At 44.9% G+C, this 18,760-nt stretch overlaps 1 protein-coding gene across 2 annotated transcripts in view; it reads left to right on the top strand.

The window, feature by feature from the left end:
- ODAD3 (outer dynein arm docking complex subunit 3) overlaps window positions 1–18,760 on the top strand; it is a 189,449-nt gene that overhangs the window by 157,333 nt on the left and 13,356 nt on the right. For both annotated transcript variants that reach the window (XM_078684187.1, XM_078684188.1), the window contains 2 exons: window positions 10,974–11,129; window positions 11,337–11,421. In XM_078684187.1, the coding sequence (XP_078540313.1) occupies window positions 10,974–11,129; window positions 11,337–11,421 (241 nt within the window). The remainder of the gene's footprint in view (window positions 1–10,973; window positions 11,130–11,336; window positions 11,422–18,760) is intronic.

Genomic DNA, 18,760 nt, shown 5'->3' with positions numbered 1-18,760 from the left:
GATTTCTCTAAACTACAAAGAGTTTAGACTCATACTCCATGGCAGCTATAACCTGGTCCAAAATTTTGTGTACGCATTTCATACTGTATGAGCTTTTTAATAGGCTCTTCATTATTCTTTCCCTGTGAAATATCAGGGCTCTGTATCTCCTTATCTGACATGATGGGGAGTTCAAAGTGAGACCTTTTTAGGGTTTGAAAATCAAGGGGCGGGGAGGGGGCAACGATCTATTAAAGTGTCTCAATAGGAATGATGCTTTAAGCCAAGCGCTGAATAACCTTGTTAAATATATATTTGGGAACCAATCTCTGGGCACTCTAAATAGCCTAAAGATAAATATTAGCAATATTCTGGCAACCGTAAATAATGTGGTTGAATAGGCACTTGAGCAAGTATTCCTCCGGGCAATCAGCTGTTTGAGGAGACACTGCAACTGTGAACTGTGGATGTACGACATTACAACGCATGCTTTTACCACGCATGCTTTTACATCGCAAGTTTTACAACGCATACCATTACAACGCATAGTGCTTTGGGGCGCTGGATAGTGAATAGTTTAATTTACTATTCCAACTCCAGTCCCCGTGGATAATAGGGAAGGTGTTGGATAGTACATTAAACCTATTCCCTATCCTAAAGCGCCCCCCAGCGCAATGCGTTGTAATGGTTTGCGTTGTAAAAGTTGCGATGTAAAAGCATCGCGTGGTAAAAGTTGCGTTGTAAGTGATGTTTCCCGTGAACTGTCCATGTAGTCTTTCGAATTCCGTCCGTCTTTAATAATAAATAAGTGGCTAAATGTATTTATTTATTTATTTATTTATTAGATTTGTACAGCGCAACAGCTACCCGTAGGTTTCCCGGCGCTAGGGAACACACAAGAACTAAGGAACAGAAACTAGGGAATGGAACAGGACAGAAAGAAATTATTGATTAAACAACCAAGTTTTTACGTCCTTACGGAATTTGAAGTAATGTTGTTCGGTGCGTAAGTGAAAGGGAAGCGAGTTCCAGAGTGAGGGAGCTAAGCAAGAAAAAGAATGTCCACCCATTCTGACTTGTTTGATCCTTGGAACTTTAAATTTGTGCTGATTGGAAGATCGAAGTGTGCTGGAGGGGTGACATTGATGAACCAAGGCCTTAAGGTAATGAGGTGCTTTGCCAGAATTAATCTTGTGCATATAGCACAATGCTTTGAATTTGGCACGATTGTTGATCCGCAGCCAGTGAAGATCATGCAATGAGGCAGAAATTGGAGTTCTGTAGGGAAGTTTACATAGCAGCCGGGCAGCAGAATTTTGTACAATTTGTAGCCTGTGTAATACTTCTTTGCTTGCACCCAGATTTAACACATTCCCATAGTCCAATCTAGATGATATAAGGGCATGGACTACAGTTTTCTGGGTGGGCAAAGGAAGCATCCATAGAATTTTCCTAAGCCACTTAAGAATGACAAAACAGATGGACGCTACTTTAACTGCTTGTTGCCTCATTGTCAGCTGGTCATCGACAATGAAGCCCAAGTTGCGGGCCGAATGCACTGGACTTGGGAGCGGTCCCATCTGGGATGGCCAATGTTGGGGGCCCCAGAGGGACTTGTTGTTACCGAAGAGAAGTTCGTTTTTCCCACCGTTTAGCTTAAGTTTGTTGGTATGCATCCAATCGGCAATTCTTGTTAGCCCTACACCGAGCCCCGATGTATCATGCTTAGTTTTGGCCGATAGTGAGAAGATAATCTGGGTGTCATCGGCATAGGAGTATACCGTGAGCCCAGCTTGCTCCGTTATTCTTGCCAGTGGACTTACATAAATATTGAAGAGTAGGGGACTCAGTATGGAGCCCTGCGGGACTCCATACTGAGAAACATGGATTTTAGAGCTAGAAGTCGACGAAAAAACCTGAAAGGTTCTTTGTAGTAGGAAGCTAGAAAGCCACTTAAGTGCAAGTCCAGCAATACCATAAGATTGAAAGGTGGTTAAAAGGATGGTATGAGAAACAGTATCGAACAGTACTTAAATCAAGAAGAATAAGTGCCACAGTTTCTCCTCTATCTACCTGTAAACTGATGTTTTCCGTAGCACCCAGCAGTGTGGATTCCGTGTAGAATCCTGCCCTAAAGCCAGACTGAGAGGTATGCAGGACATCATGAGTTTCCACAAAGCTGGTGAGCTGGGTGTTGATATGCTTCTCCAAAAGTTTAGAAAAAATAGGGAGGAGAGAGATAGGACGGTAATTAGATGGTTCCTCGGAGTACAAATTGGCTTTCTTCAGCAAGGGCACAATCATGGCGTGTTTCCATGCTGCCAGGACTGTAGCTTCAGCTAGGGACATATTCAATAGCTCTATAATTAAATTCAGTGAGGACTGATTCAAAGTTTGAAAAACTGCCGGAGGACATGGATCATTAGGAGATCCTGATTTGATGCCACTCAGAATGCTGCAAAAGGTGGTGGCATCAAGTGGGGTCCATTTATCTAGACCAATAGTGTCGTCAATTAGTATGGAGATCTGAGGAAGGTGTTCGTTAAAAGTGCCATTGGTTACCGAGATTGTAGAAGGGATAACAGCTTGTTTATCAAACTCGGCATAAATAGTATCAATTTTATTAATAAAAAACTCAGCCAAGTCGTTGCACTGTTTGGAATCAAGACAAGGAGGTTTTGGCTGGCAAGCGGCTCCAGAGAGTTCCCTAACAACTTTAAAAAGTACTTTCGGACAGTTCTGAGCTTCAAGAATAGTTGAATTAGCGTGTCTTGCTCGGGCGTCATTACAAAGTATATGATAATTACTGAGGGCAGATTTATACAATGATTTGATTTTAGGATCATAGTATTTACGCCATTGTCTTTCTAGATTCTTGCATTTCGTTTTTTCTTGCTTAAGAGCTTCAGAGAACCATGGAGCAGGGGGATGACAATAAGTGTGTTTCTTCTTAACCGGGGGAAGACAGGAGTCTATGGATGAACTGAGCCAATGATGAATGACCGTTTCTTCCTCTATCGTGGTAATAGAAGACACTGGTCTTGTATTCTCAAGGCAGAGATTCCGTTTGTCGACGTCCAGACCAAGATGGGGTTATGTTATGCGTTGGGACAGCAAGGCCATTGCCCAACGCTTTCCTTAATTTTTTTGTGGCCTATAAGAGCTGCCCCGGGATCGCCCGACTGGTCCTCTCTAGAGAAACCACGTCAGTTACTTGCAGCCCATGCCGGAGTCAGGAACGCTGGGGTCCTACACAGGGTCTGGAGTGGGCTGCCGAGCAGTTGTGGTCCACCATAGCTGCTCTGATCAGCCGCACTCCAGGGGTCCGCTGTGCAGAAGTGTTTGGCCAATACCGCGGCCCGCATCTGGTTGGTGAAGGTACAAAAGAGCGGTACACTCCGAGAAGTATGGCACACCTTCCTGATCATTTCTTAACCAGTTACACCGGGCGAAACAGGCGCCTCAAGAAAAATGAAAGGCATAAACAGCCCCATTTACGGGTCACTCTAAGGATAGAAAAACGCAAACACTGCAGAAAATGACAAAGACATTATTGGACGGCTATTTCCCAAGATTGGAAACAGTCTTAACAATACAGCATATACAGGAATCCACAATAATAAACTGTTAATCAAGTTAGTAATTAAGGTACTTATCTACGAGGAGCAGCGTTTTAAAGAGGCAGACTGTTCTGTGCATTGACTTGTTTTATGTTATGAATGTTCTGTTCTAGAATGTTTAGTTTATGTTTGTAAAGTTCTTTAAAGTGTGCATGGAGTTGCATTAAAGAAATAACGCATAATGGTAACCTCCGGTTTTGTAATGCAATCATGCTGCAAGGCTGCTATTCGGCCTGACACAAGACCACATCTCTCTGTCGCTAAAGTCCTTCCCTTGGCTTCTGATAAAAGATTAATCCAGTTCAAAACTCTGTTTCTTATCCACAAATCTTAACATGGTCTCTGCCTAAATTATCTCATTGAGCTGCTTACTCTCTATCAGCAACAAGAAAAATAATGTTTGCCGACCTCAGTCTACTCACCATTCATCAGATCAGTTGCAATAATTTAGCAGAAGATCACGCCATAGTCCAGACTGCTCTCTAAAAAATACACTCTCACCATCTCCTGTAGTTGTTATGCGCATTTGTAGAGTTTATGTATGGCTTGACTATTCCTGACACTATTCTGAACCCTTCACCCGAGCTCTGAGTCAGTCAGAAACTTAAGAGCAGCAGGATGCCTCGTACAGGAGTAACTCTATGACAGTACTTTTAAGGCTTTGTCATCGTCTATCTACTTACAATGAGGCACATTTCTATCATTAGATCTATTGACTGATGTGTTCATCTGGATGGTCACTATTCTCATCTTCTTTCTTGTATCCCCTCCATAAGCGCTCTGAAACTCACCTAGGTGGTATACACCACTTTACAAAAACTACAATTAAATACATTCTGGGACAGGGAATCACATCAATGCCTTGGAGATACTCTTTAGAAATCAAACCTCCTCAAGAAACTCAGCCTAACGGAGGTGGTATAGTTTCTTACCTGTAACACATTTTCTCTCGTTAGGGGTATTTCCAAGATAGTCATAAGCGTTGAATAGTCCTGCCAACCTGCGGGGACCCCGGAACACTTTTTCTAATATATCTTCTTAAGTGCTGAAGTTTGCCTTTTTGCCTTTCTTCAGGAAGGCCTTGAAAAGTCACTTAAGAAAGTCATAATTCAGCCTAAGGACAAGGCTACAGTGATCAGAATTCTTTCATCTTGGAGTGGCAAAAGAAGAGACTGCAATGAAATATGCGCTTAGTGCATTCATAATTTTGTAAGGGCACAGAATAAGAACCTTCACAAACCCTTTTGCTATGAGAGAAACAGAGATGAAGAAGTGCGGGCAATGTAGCTCATAGGCTGGCATTATATGTGAAGAAAAAAGAGACTGTCTTTAAGAGCAGAGAGACCTCCAATATCCCATCATGCTCATCCAGAGGCAGTTACCTCAGTTCTTTTTGAAGGCTGTACTAGCTGATTAATAACGGAGCATGAAAGTGTCTGTTTACTCCACCGAGGAGGAGGGAGGGTTGCTTATTACTATCATAGAAATACACCTACGAGAGAACTGGAGTTACAGGTAAGAAACTATACCTTCTCTTATATAAGAATTGAATAGAGTAGCAAGCTCACCCCCCTAAAGTGGTGGAGTCAACAGAAACCAAAAGATATGGAAACAGCTAGGCAAAGAGATTCCTGAGGGATGCCTGTCCTACTTGAGCATCTGCTCTAGCATTTGTGTCAAGGCAGTAGTGCCTACTGACTGTGTGGATTGATCTCCAATTAGCTGCTTTGCAGATATTCGGCAAGGGGATATTCCTCATCAAAGCCGTAGTAGCTGCCTTGCCTTTAGTAGAGTGTGCTTTGGGCTTACCAGTAACAGATTTATTAGCTGGCTGATAACAGCAGAGGATGCAAGAGACAATCCACCTAGAGACTGATTGTTTGGAGGTAGCTAGACCTGTGTGAACTGGGCCATAGTTGATAAAAAAGTTGTTGTGATTTGCAAATAGATTTGGTTTTGTTCAGGTAGAATTTTAACACTCTCTTTACATCAAGTAAGTGGAGGGCTCTCTCTGCTGGAGGAGATGGGTTTTGAAAGAAAGTGGGTAAAGAGATCATCTAATTTATGTGAAAATCTGAGACCACTTTAGGTAGGAACTTGGGATGGGAACACAACACTACTTTGGAAGAGTGGAAGACTGTGTATGACTCATGAGTGCAAATGGCCTGTATCTCACTAACTCCAAGCTGATGTTATAGCCACAAGGAAGGCGTTTCCAAGTGAGATGTTGAAGTGATGCCTTATGAATGGGCTCAAAGGGCGAAAGCATGAGGCGAGAAAGCACCACGTTCAGTTCTCATTGAGGAGAGGGACATCTAATCTAAGGAATGACCTTCTTTAACCTCTCCAGGAAATCTTTAACAAGTGGGATCCTAAAGAAAGAGGTTTGTGAATGACTTTTCCGGTATGCCATGAGAGTAGACAGGTGGACTCTGATGCACGAGAATTGGAGGCCAGATTTAGCAAGGTGTAACAAATATGGGAGAAGGACATCCTCCTGGCAAGAAGTGGGATCGGTCTGCCTGGAAGAGCACCAAATGCAAAATCGTCTCCATTTAAAAGCGTAAGCAGATCGTGCAGATGGATGCTTTGCTTCCTTTTGAATGTCCAGACAGTCCTGAGGCAGGTTAAACCGGCTATACTGCACTATCTCAGGAGCCTATACTGCACTATCTCAGTAGCCATGCTGCCAAAGAGATGAGAGGTTGGCGTGTAGTAGTTGACCTCTGAACTACGTGAGTAGGTCTGGCCTCCATGGCAGCCTGAGATGTGGACGGATAGACCGGCGAAGCAGGTCCGGTAGCTACAGTTGTCCTGGCCATTCTGGGGCGATGAGGATCATCATGTCTGTTGTGGTTGAAAGCTTGTGCAGGACTGCTGGTATCAGAGGTATTGGAGGAAAAGCGTAAAGAAATTTGTTGGACCAGTCGATCCATAGGGCATTCCCCAATGACTTTGGATGGTAAAATCTGGCAGCGAATCATGGCATTTTTTGTTTACATCTGTGGCGAAAAGTTTTGTAGAGGGTGTGCCCCACAATTTGAAGAGATCTTGTGCGACCTCTTTGTTCAGCACCTACTCGGGGTTTTCGTAGAGAACCCTGCTGAGCGTGTTTGCCTGGATGTTCTGCCCACCTGGCAGATGTGTGGCTATCAGTTTCAAGTGCCAGAGCGTTTGAACTTCTTGTAACAGGGCTCTAGGTCGTGTTCCCCCTGCTTGGTCAGGTAGTACATGGTGGTTGTATTGTCTGAACAAGCAGGGTGTTGGTCATGAACGAAGGATGAAACACCTTGAGTGCCAGGTGTACTGCACGGAGTTCCAGGAGGTTGATATGGTATGTCTTTTCTCTTGAGGCACATATTCCTTGTATATGCAGGTGATTAAATGAGGGCTCCCCACCCAAGCAGAGAGGTATCCGTCACAATGGTCTGTGTTGGGTTCTGCTGGTGAAAAGGCATCCCACTCGGGAGATTTTTCCGGGAACACCACCACTGGAATGATCTGACAGCATGAGTGTACAGGATGATCTTGTCCTTCCAGTTCCCTGAGAACTGGTTCCACTGATCCTCCAAGCACCCCTGGAGAGGGCGCACGTGGAGGCAGGTATTGGGAGTCAGAAATATGTAAGAGGCCATCTAGCCGAGGAGCGAGGAGACTATGCGGACTGTTGTACGGGCCATCCGCTGGAGGTTGTGACATTTTCCTGTAGCATGTCAATGGTAGCTCCTAAGTAGTACAACATCTGGACTGATGTTGACGTGGACTTCTGAAAATTGATGTGAAGACCCAGGCAATGAAGAGGATCACAAGTGCATTGAAAATGCTCTTGGGCTTCTGGAAAGGAGGACACCTTGGTCAGCCAGTCGTCCAGATAAGGAAAGACAAAGTTCTTTGTTTTCGTAGATGCACTGCCACCACAGCCATGCATTTGGAAAATATCCTGGGAGCTGACATGAGGCCAAATGGTAGAACTGCGTATTGGTAGTGGTTCTGCCCCACAATGAATCTGAGGAATGTCCGATGAGACTTTGCGATGGGAATATGAAAATAGGCGTTGTGTAGGTCTATTGAGAAAAGTCAGTCTCCCAGTCGAAGTTGAGAGCATCCTGAACTTTTCCTTTCTGGGCCACTTGTTTGCGATTCGGTGGTCGAGAATGGGCCTGAACTCTTTTCTGCCCGTTAGCACGAGGAAGTACCTGGAGTAAATACCCTGTCCTCATTGGTTTGAGGGACAGATGCCACCACTTTCTTGTGACACAGCATGTTTACTTCCTTCTATAGAAGCTCGAGGCGAGACGTGGATAACCTTGGTAGAATGGATGGTTGCGGGGCAGTGAATCTGAGATGATAGCCATGTTTGACAATATTCAAGACCCAGCCATCTGTTGTTATGCGTTGCCCCTCTGCCAGGTAATTTGCAATGCTTCGCCCTACCTGGGGAGTGGGTAATGGAAGCGGGGCAAGAGAGGATTCAGGGTTTTGATGCCGTAGGTTGTCGGTCTCATGAATGGTGTCCATGGTGAGAGTGAGGGCATGTCTTTGAGCGTTATATCCTGGGTGCTGGTGTGATAGAAACGTGAGGCACTGCAGGAGGTGAAATGACATGTGCCAGTAGAGCTGGTGTAGGGAGAGTTGGAGGTACCAGCAACAGAGGCGGAGTTGGTAGCGTCGGAGGCGTGGGCGCTGTTGGAGCAGGTGAGCCAGGTTGAGGAGATACCTGAATGGGAAATGAGGGTACTTCTGCCAGAGATGGAGACCTGGAGCGAGAATCAGATAATGAGTAGATTCTCCTGCTTTTGGTGGGTTTTCGCCATCTTCTCAACATCGACCTCCGACATCGTCGACTGGTTTTCGTCGATGATCTGCTTCTCGACGTCGCCCCCTGTCGACGTAGGCTCACCCTCAATGTCGAACAGCTCCCCATCGTTGACCACTCTCATCGTCGTTTGGCTCTCGACATCGACCGCCTACCTCTCAGTGATGGCAAGTCAGAGTCCCTCGACGTCAAAGCAGGTCTCGACGTTGGTTGTCGATATGAAGCAGGTCTCAACGTCGCCTAGAGTGTTACTTGATGTTGAGTGCCGATGCTTGTATGGTGTCGAGCCAGTCAATGAAGGGGAGCATGTCAGCGTCGTACCTCCACTCGACACATTCTGCCTCGACGTCGACAGGGACCAATAGTGTTTTCTCCTTGTAAACCGCTCTCAGACCTCCCACGACCACTGGAGGCGGAGGGAAGAGCTCTGGTGGAAGAATTAGCTCCCCCTCGCTCAGCGATCCCTCTGGCTTCTTGTCACCTTCTTTCTTCCCTTACCTGCAGGCAAATCTTCTCCCTGTCATGTAGGGGTTGTCTGGAGAAGGTCTTTCAGATGTCACAGGAGGCAGGGAAGTCAGAAGATGGCAGACAGATAATACAGACCTCCTGGTGGTCTGTTTTGGCCTTTTTCCTGCCACAGCGAGGACATTTGTCTAAGAGAGAAGGCATTTTAAATAGTAACAATGCCTTTCTCCTGTCAGGAAAAACAATTCTCTTAATAGAGAAAGACAAAAGAAGTCTAGTGAAGCAAAAAACACTGAACTTTAAAGTTATATTTTGAAGACAAACCTAAAAAGATCCAGTTCAATGCTCCAAGGGTCCTCTCAGCAGGAGCCAGAAAAAAGAACTGAGGTAACGGCCTCTGGCTGAGCTTGATGGGATATTGGCGGTCTCTCTGCTCTTAAAGACACAGTCTCTTTTTTCTTCACTTATAATGGCAGCTTGTGCAGGTTCTTTTTCTGTGCCCGTACAACATTATTTATGCACAAAGTGCATATTTCATTGTAGTCTCTTTCTTTTGTTACTCCAAGATGAAGAATTCTGATCACTTTAGCCTTGTCCTTAGGCTGCATTATGACTTTCTTAAGTGACTTTTCAAGGCCTTCCGAAAGAGAGGCGAACTTCAGCACTTAAGAAGATATACTGGGAAAAGTGCTCCGGGGTCCCCACAGGCTGGCGGGACTATTCAACGCTTATACTATACATGGAAATCCCCTACGAGAGAACCAACATCCCAGATGTACCCCTCAGAACCTTGCTGTAGGAGAACTTTCACGAACACAGATACTCAACTGAAATCAAATATGGAAATCATTACACCAGAGCTACTCATCAGAAACCAACTCCTAGGGTGCCATAACCAAAAAAACTAAATCCAGCAGGATGCAACCCATAAAGATACTCGTCATAAACCCAGCCAATCCCTGACATACTGCTCAGAACCCCACACATAAGCGTATTGACTACCCAGAGTTGGTCCTTAAAATCAAACCTTAAAGCGCCAGTATCTCAAAGCCACCCCAGAGATAATTCGCAGAAATTCCACCTGAAGGAGTTCCTTCACCGAGAGATACTCCTAAGAAACCCACCTTCCATGGAGATCCATCACTACCAAATATTATTCTCAAAACCCAATAAAAATAATATTGTACTTTATAAACAGTGCTCTATGCCACACTTCTTCTATTTCCAAGTAATGTTTTAAATTCCCAATTTATTTTACTCAATTTATCCACCTTAAGTAAAGGGAAAGGTGAACCTTCCTTGCTGGAATTTATTTTTGTGACTTTCGGACCATCGTACATATCTCAGTGTACAATCTCACTAAGCCAACATGCCGGCATTACGTGGGCACATATACCATTTATCAATTAGAGATAAAACATTGAACTCAGATCCTAAGGATCCAGCCACTCAAGGATGCTCTAATGAAATGCAACCCTTAACATTAATAGTCCTCAGAAACTCAACCACAAGGTGATCTGTCACTTAGAGACAGTTTCATGGAGATCTATTCTGGAGGCACTCCTCAGAGACCCAAAAACAGGTTCCATTAGCAGCTCCAAGAAATTCACCAGATAGCAAGCATCACTGAGCTCCATCACATTAGAACTGTACCCCTCGAGATCCATCATCATTCATCCACAGATATTTTTCAGAAACTGGAACTCAGGAAGATCTTTCACCATAGGGATACCCTGTAGAAACCCAACCTCAGGGGTCACCCACACCAGAGATACTCCACAGTATCACATCGCTAGGGAGTGCGATGAGAAGGAGAGACACCTCAAGAATAAAACCATCAAGAGCACCACAGCAGTTTGCTTCAGAAACCAAAATAAATGGTTGTTTATTAAGGTAGGAGATGTTCCTTAGAAACAATCATAGGTTATCCATCACTTCCCCAGGTTTATACCTCAGAAAATCTACTCATGGGATATCTATCACCCCAGAGACACTCCTTAGAAGCCCAGCCTCAGAGAACCCCATGCCAGAGAGATCCATCACCACTGATATGCTATCCATTGTGTAATTCATGACTTACATTTCTCCTATAGACAAAGAGCCGCGCCCCAGCACTGGCACCTTCGGTGGACTCTGAAGAATATGTGCTGGACCTCCTATCAGCCACAGAGGAGAAGATGATGAAGCTTCTGGAAGAGTTGGAAGACAAGGACATTCAGGAGTTGCTAAAGAAGATGGAGGAGGAAGACGTGAGTGCCCGGGGGACGAAGTGCAATCCAGTGCCCGCTAACAGTGTGCTGTGGTGGGATGGAGTAAGGTGCAGACAAAGAGAATTGAGAGGGTTACTGAGGTGTAGGATCATGTGACTGAGGCTAGAAGATAGAGTGCCCTGCATGTATATAATATTAGTCCCTGCACCCCCAGCTGCCGTCTGATAATTCTTTGTTGTTTTGCAGTTCCATGCAAGTATTGAAGGAAAGCTCCCCGACTACAATATCAGGGTCAAGCTACCCATGATTTCAAAGCAGGATATTTTTGAAGGTAAGTTTGACAGAAGCCAGCAGGCAACAGACACAAAGCAAGTGCTGAAACGCTCAGATGCGGATAAAGCAACTTGTAGGCACTGGCCAAATTGATTTGTGCTTCTCCATTATGGGGTTCTTCCTGATATTCATAAACACTAGGATAGTTCTGTGCATGTTTAAGAACCCAGAGCATAATCATTTAAATGAAGAAACTATGCTTCTAGTGGACAATATTTTCAATTTTGAGTTCATCCACTTTAAAACCTGTATATGAGGGCAAAATACATTTGGTCACCATTGTCAAGAAGCATTTTCAACAGGAAAACTAAAGTTAGGACTTCTGCTCCTATCAAAAGCCCATTAATGAAGTGAACACTGCCATGTTAAGAATTACAGAAATGGCCCTGCCCCATTAGGCTCTGCTGAGTCAGTCATCTGTTTTTTACTTATAACAGAGTCTGTATCCCAGAACACAGCAACTGAACTTAGAGGCTATGTTTGGTGGAAACTCTGTTTTTACAGGATGTTTGAAGTGTTACTTGACATCTTAAGATGGTGGCTTGAGTTTTCAAGACATTTTGTGAAGGTAGGAGTCTTATTGTATCCTGGTTTGGTCGAAGTGTTTCACTCCATCTGTGATTGCTCAGTAAACGATGTCATCTCTTTTTAGGAAAATAAATAATGTAATAAAGAATGAGCATCATATTTGAGTCATATACCTCCCTTACTATCACATTCTTGAAAGGTGTAAAATGTGTGTTTGCATACCATTTAGGAGACAGTGGGATAAAGGAAATGTCCTCAGGGCTTAGTTGGGGAGGTGGGCAAAGTTCATTCCTATTCTGATTCTTCCTTGAGGTTGAGGGAGCATGAATTAATTTCTTTAGTCCTGGGGAGAATCAGTCTTACACCGGCCAGACCAATTTTAGTGCTAGTGACTGTGAGGTAGTGGATGTTGAGGATTTTACAGGTGTCCTGTCCAACATAAGAGACACCGTGCCATCGGGAAACAGTCTTTACAACACGGTCGGAACCACGCATGCCTTTACCACACAGCTTTACAAGGCATGCATCTATACCACTCATGCTTACAGCACCCTAACTTTCAGAGTTAATATGCCTTTATCAAGCATGTCTTTACAATGAAAATATAAGTATTTCATAGGTAGTCATAGTTAGAACTTGATTTCTATTAAAAAAGTTATTTTTCATTTGCTTATAACTTTGGTGCCGGGTTACGAATCCTCATGAAATTTCCCCCCAAAATGTGATGCTCATTTCAGCTGCTGACTGGAAAGCTTCGGGGTGGCTCGTCAAGCGGCGTCCAAGAAAAGGAGGGAGGGGGGTACTCCCAAAACCTGTTTTCCCCATGTTAATTCCCATAGGAGTTTTTAACCAACTACAGCCTGAAGTGCTGGATGGAATTACACCAAATTTGGCTGGAAGGTAGATCTTAGTCCGCAGATTGTTCTTTTTGTGATTTGGTGTAAGTCTATTCAGTAGTTTTTGAGATCTTAACAGAAAAACAAATTTGTATATATAGGGAAGCGGATCCTCCGTGGATCATCCCGCAGGGGATCCACGGATCACTGTGCCAAATTAAAGTCCTGATTGGCTGGCTACACCTTCACAGAAAAGTTGTGTCTGCCATTTTGTTTGCCGGGAAACGGTCCACAGGGAAAAAGTTTGTGCAAATTGAATAATATATTAGAGGAGTCCTAGAGGGATCCATAAAAGCACAACCCTGTCCCCTGTGGAACCGTGAATCCTAACACAGCTCTTCAGAGGCCCCACCCCCTTTGTCCACCACTCTGCAAATGCGCCTCCTGGCGCATTACTGTTGGGGGATAAAGTCCCCTTGGATGCCTATGGTCCTTGGGGGCCAAGAACCCCTATAGTTGCCACAAGTAAGTTTCCCCACAGCAGGATTGCTCAGACCTCGTTGGAGCCCTCGCACCCTTTCTCACCACTCGGCAAATGCGCCTCCTGGTGCACTACTGGTTGGGGGATGAAGTCCCTGTGGCTGCTGAGGGTGGTTGGGGGGCCAAGAACCCCTGTTGTTGCCACAAGTGTGTTCCCCACAATAGGATTGCTCAGACTTCGTCTGGGGCCCTGCCCCCTTTCTCAACCACTTTGCAAATGTGCCTCCTGTCACACTACTCTTGGGGGATGAAGTCTAGGAGTGTGTGCGCCTGTGAAGTCCGCTGCGCCATGGTTGGTGGAGTTTTTGCCGGACTCCATGTTCCAAGCAGAGTGGCAAAACTCCGCACACTCTGCCAGCGGAGTTTAAAACATTATGTTGTTACTGAACATTTCACCTTACTATATCGTTACTTTAACCTTTATTTTTTTGTGAATATATATATATATATATATATATATATATATATATATGTGTGTATATATATATATGTGTGTGTATATATATATATATATGTGTGTGTATATATATATATATATATATATATATATATATATATATATATATATATATATATATGCACACACATAGATATAGATATATATCCCCATATCAACTAACTAACCCACAACCTCTGAACCCATACCCACCCTAAACCCTATATATATATGTGTGTGTGTGTGTGTGTGTATATACACACACACATATATATGCATATGTATGTGTGATATATATATATATATATATATATATATATTTATTTATTGATTTATTACCTACTGACGGTCGCCAGAAGGTAGTTATAGTTAGGACCTAGTTTCCATGGGAAAAACGTTTTTGATTTGCCTATACCTTTGTCGCAGTTTGAGTAAACTTCACACCGCTGATTCTGGTTGTGCATGGAAAGTTTCAGGGTGATCCCTCAAACGGGGGCCAAGAAATAGGGGATCAAAAAATTTGTGTTTCCCATCTTAATTCCCATAGGAATTTTAGACAGGACTAAAGTCCAAACCGCTGAACGGAATTACACAAAATTCGGCAGAAAGGTAGATAATGGTCCAGAAAGCAACTTTAGTTTTAGAGTTATTAAAAGAAAACCAAATTTGTATATTTAGGGACGCGACTCCTTCACGAATCCTCCCGAGCTCATGCAGAGATCTGATTGGCTGCCAATACTTCAACCAGGAAGTGTTGGCGGCCATCTTGGGATTTTAGAAAAATGTAACAAAATAAAGACAAGGGGGCAGGGTAGGAATACCCTGATCCCCTAGGCCTGGTGGCCAGGGCGAAAAAACATTTACGAAAACAATATTCGCAACGAAAATCATGACGGAATCACACATTTATGGCAAAAACAAGTTTGGTCTCCCACACTTGTTTACAGTATAGCCCCCGGGTGGACCAGATCCAGGGGGTAGATGAGCATAGAGGAAAAAAAAGAGGGGGGCGCACGGGCTCCCCTGCTAAGACTCTTTTTAGTCCTGGAGACCACCACCTCCCTAGGGCTTAGTTTAATAAAGGTTGGGGGCTGCACTTAGTATTTAACCAGTAGAAAATACTCCACTTGGGTAAATATTTTGTGCAAAACTGTGGACTCTTGTTGGATAAAGGGGCAGGTGCGGGTCTGTTGTGTTCCAATCACTCACAGGGCTACTGATACACCCATACAGATAATTAGATACCTACTCACACACTCGGGTACTCACACACCCACTCACAGACCCACTCAGACACTCACACACCCACTCACAGATCCACTCACACACCCACTCACACACCCACTCACACACCTACTCGAACACTCTCACACACACACTCATAGACACTCTTGCACCTACTCTCAGATGCACTCAGGCACTCTCACACCCACTCACAAACCCACTTAGGCACTCATGCACCCACTCACAGAACCACTCAGACATTCTCATAGCCACTCACAGACCCATTCAGATACTCATGCACCCACTTACATAACTTCTTATACTCTCAAACCTACTCAGAGACTCATGCACTGACTCACTGACCCACTCAGTGACTCACACACCCACTCGGAGACTCACATACCCACTCACAGACTCATTCAGACACTCATGCACTCACTCACAGACTGACTCACACACTCATAGAGGCATTCACAAACTCACTCAGACACTCTCACCCTCTTACAGACCCACCCAGACACTCATGCACCCACTCAGACACCCACTCAGACACTTAAGTACCCACTCACAGACCCACTCAGACACTCATGCATCCTGTCATAGAACCACTCAGATACTCACGCACCCACTTACACACCCACTCACACACCCACTCACAGACCTACTGAGATATGCACTTATAGACCCACTCAGACACTCATGCACCAACGCACAGATACAGTCAGATACTCTCATATGCACTCACAAACCCACTCAGACACTCATGCACCTACTTACAGAACTACTCATACTCTCTCACACCCACTCATAAACCTACTCAGAGACTCATGCACTCCCTCATAGACTGACTCACACACTCATGGAGGCACTCGCAAACCCACTCAGACACTCTCACCCACTCACAGACCCACTCAGACACTAATGCACTCACTCAGACACCCACTCAGACACGTACACACCCACTCACAGACCAACTCAGACACTCACACACACACACACACACACACACACACACACACACACACACACACACACACACAGTGAGACACTTATGCACCCACTACCAGACCCACTCAGGCAGTCACACATTTACACACCCATTGAGATACTCACATACTCACTCACACACCCACTGAGACACTCATGCACTCACTCACACACTCACTATCAAAGGTTACAGGCTATAGTTGGGAAATAAAATGTTTTAAATACCTTAGAAATTCACTCAAAACAAAAAAAGGTTACAGTGATGTTATAGTAAGGAAATACATTAAAAAACCTTAGAAATTCACTGAAAAAAACAAAGATTACAGAGATTTTCTAGTTAAGAAATAGAATTAAAAAAACATTAGAAATTCAATAAAAAAAACAAGGTTACAGGGACTTTATAGTTAGACTCAGATTTCACTCATACAAAACCAGTGAAATTCAGCAGTTAGTTACCTGAGCTAACTATAACTTACGCCCCCACAATGCACCTCTTATGACCTCATACATTGCATCACTCATGACATGGTCGGTGACATCATTGATGACATCTCAAATTACATCACTGATGACATCCACCGAACCCCTCACACACCCAATTACACCTCCACAAAACCTCTCATATACCCACTGACACCCATACAACCACTCTCACACTCATCTACTCATCCACAGAGCCACTCACACAGCCACTCACTTACCCATACACCTACTTAAACAGCCACTCAGTCATTCACTCACCTTACGGCCACTCCCACTCACTCACCAATATACCTACTCACATACCCAGCATCTCACCCACACAGCCTCTCAACAGAGCCACCCACACAACCACTCAACAGAGCCACCCACACAACCACTTACTAACCCATTCACACGTCCATACAAGCACTCACATGTCTACTCACTCGCCCAACGAGCCACTCTCCAATACAGCCACTCTCACACCTACACAGTTAACTAAACAGCCACTTAAACAGCCATTCTCTTACCCATTCACCTACTCACAATCGCGTGTTCAATCACCGACGCCGGCTTCGAATCCGTCTCCGGCGCCGTCATCGGCCCAAGATGAGGAAGAGGTTCAAGTAGATGTGGATTCCGCGCCTGCCGAAGAGCCGAATCCGAATGCTCCACAAGACCAGCCTGATGGTTTCCAACCACCATTTCCAACCCCAGGCCAAGACCCATCAGCGTTTCAAAACGCTATGTATGGTGTCTTTTCAAGGGCATGGTACCCCTCTGGCGCACCTTCGGGTCCCATGGGTCCGCTGGCTTTCAATCTAGGAGTCCCTCACTCCTATCCTCCTGCTCCATTTATGCCTTATATGCCAGCCCCGACGCCGCCTTGGCAGTTTCCGGCTCCACCGAGGCCGTCGACGCCGGTTCCGGCGTTGCCCGCTCCAGAACGACCTCGAGAGCATCCGGCTGGACCTTCGGATTCGATACCGACGTCGATCCTGACTCCGTCGGAGCCGTTGGTGGATCCGGCTGCGAGGCGTGTGAAGGAGAGGTCCAGAAGGGAGGCTCAACGCCTTTTGGAAGAAAGAAGGTATATAGAATCTCATCCTGATATGGAAGAAGGTGAATTGGATGAGGATTGTTTTGATGAACTGGCTGACGCTGGTAGCCTGGATTTCTCTCCGGAGTGGGAGTTGCCTTCAGGCTCTGATACACCTTCTAAAGATGTCCAACCTTACCATATGGTTATGAGGAAGGCGGCAGATCTTCTTCAGTTAACTTTGCCAACAGTGGAATTTAAATCCAATCTTCTCACTGAGGTTTTACATTCTCCTAGTTCTGTGGTAGAACCGTTGCTTCCATTTAATGACGTCTTGACAGAGCCCATTTTGGAAGTGTGGAAGAAGCCACTGTCAGCTCCTGCAGTTTCCAAGAGTGTGGCAAGAAGGTACAGGGTTGCACCTGAAGACCCTGCTTTTTTGACTTCTCATCCTTCACCAGAGAGCCTAGTCATTCAAGCAGCTTGCTCTAAAAAGAATGTAAGTCCCTGTCCCCAGGTTCCTTGTGAAAAAGAAGCAAAGAAACAAGATCAGGTTGCTAAAAAGACCTTCTCCTCTGCAAGCATGGCGTTGAAGTCGACTAATGCCACTTGTCTGATGGGGAGATATGTGCATGCCCTTATGGATTATTTGCGTGTTCTAACTCCTAAGGTTCCTGATGCCAACAGGAAGGATTTTGAGGACGTGATCTCAGATGCACAGGCAGCGGCTCGCCAAGTTATACAAAGTGGTCTGGACACTGCGGACTCTGTGGCGCGTATCATGGGCACTGCTGTCGCCACTAGAAGATCAGCTTGGTTGAAATCCACAGATTTTTCAGCGGATGTTCAGTCGACTTTACTGGATCTTCCGTTTGATGGGTCTGGCCTCTTTGAGAAGAAAGCTGATGCGGCCCTTGAGAGATTTAAAGATAGTAGGGCAACTGCTAAATCTTTAGGTCTTCAGATAAGGAGCTCTTCGACCAACAAGAGATCCAGGGGTTTTGGTCGCTCTTCCTTTCGGAATTACCGACAAGGTTAACAGCAGCAGCAACAACAGCAGCAGCAGCAAAATTCCATGTACAGGTCATACAGGGGAAAGCAAAGAGTGCGTCCTCGTGGACTTCAGGCCTCTTCCTCCTCCACTTCCTCCAACCCCCCTGCCTCAGAAAAGCAGTCCTAGATCCACCATTCAGGATCATGTGGGTCCGGTGGGGGGTCGGCTTACCCATTTTCTACAAGATTGGGAATCTGTTACATCAGATCTTTGGGTTCTCAATCTTGTAGA

Source organism: Lissotriton helveticus, chromosome 1_1, assembly GCF_964261635.1.
Source record: "Lissotriton helveticus chromosome 1_1, aLisHel1.1, whole genome shotgun sequence".
NCBI lineage: Eukaryota > Metazoa > Chordata > Amphibia > Caudata > Salamandridae > Lissotriton > Lissotriton helveticus.
The sequence above is the reverse complement of the archived record's forward strand: the minus strand, read 5'-3'. Positions and strand labels throughout refer to the sequence as shown.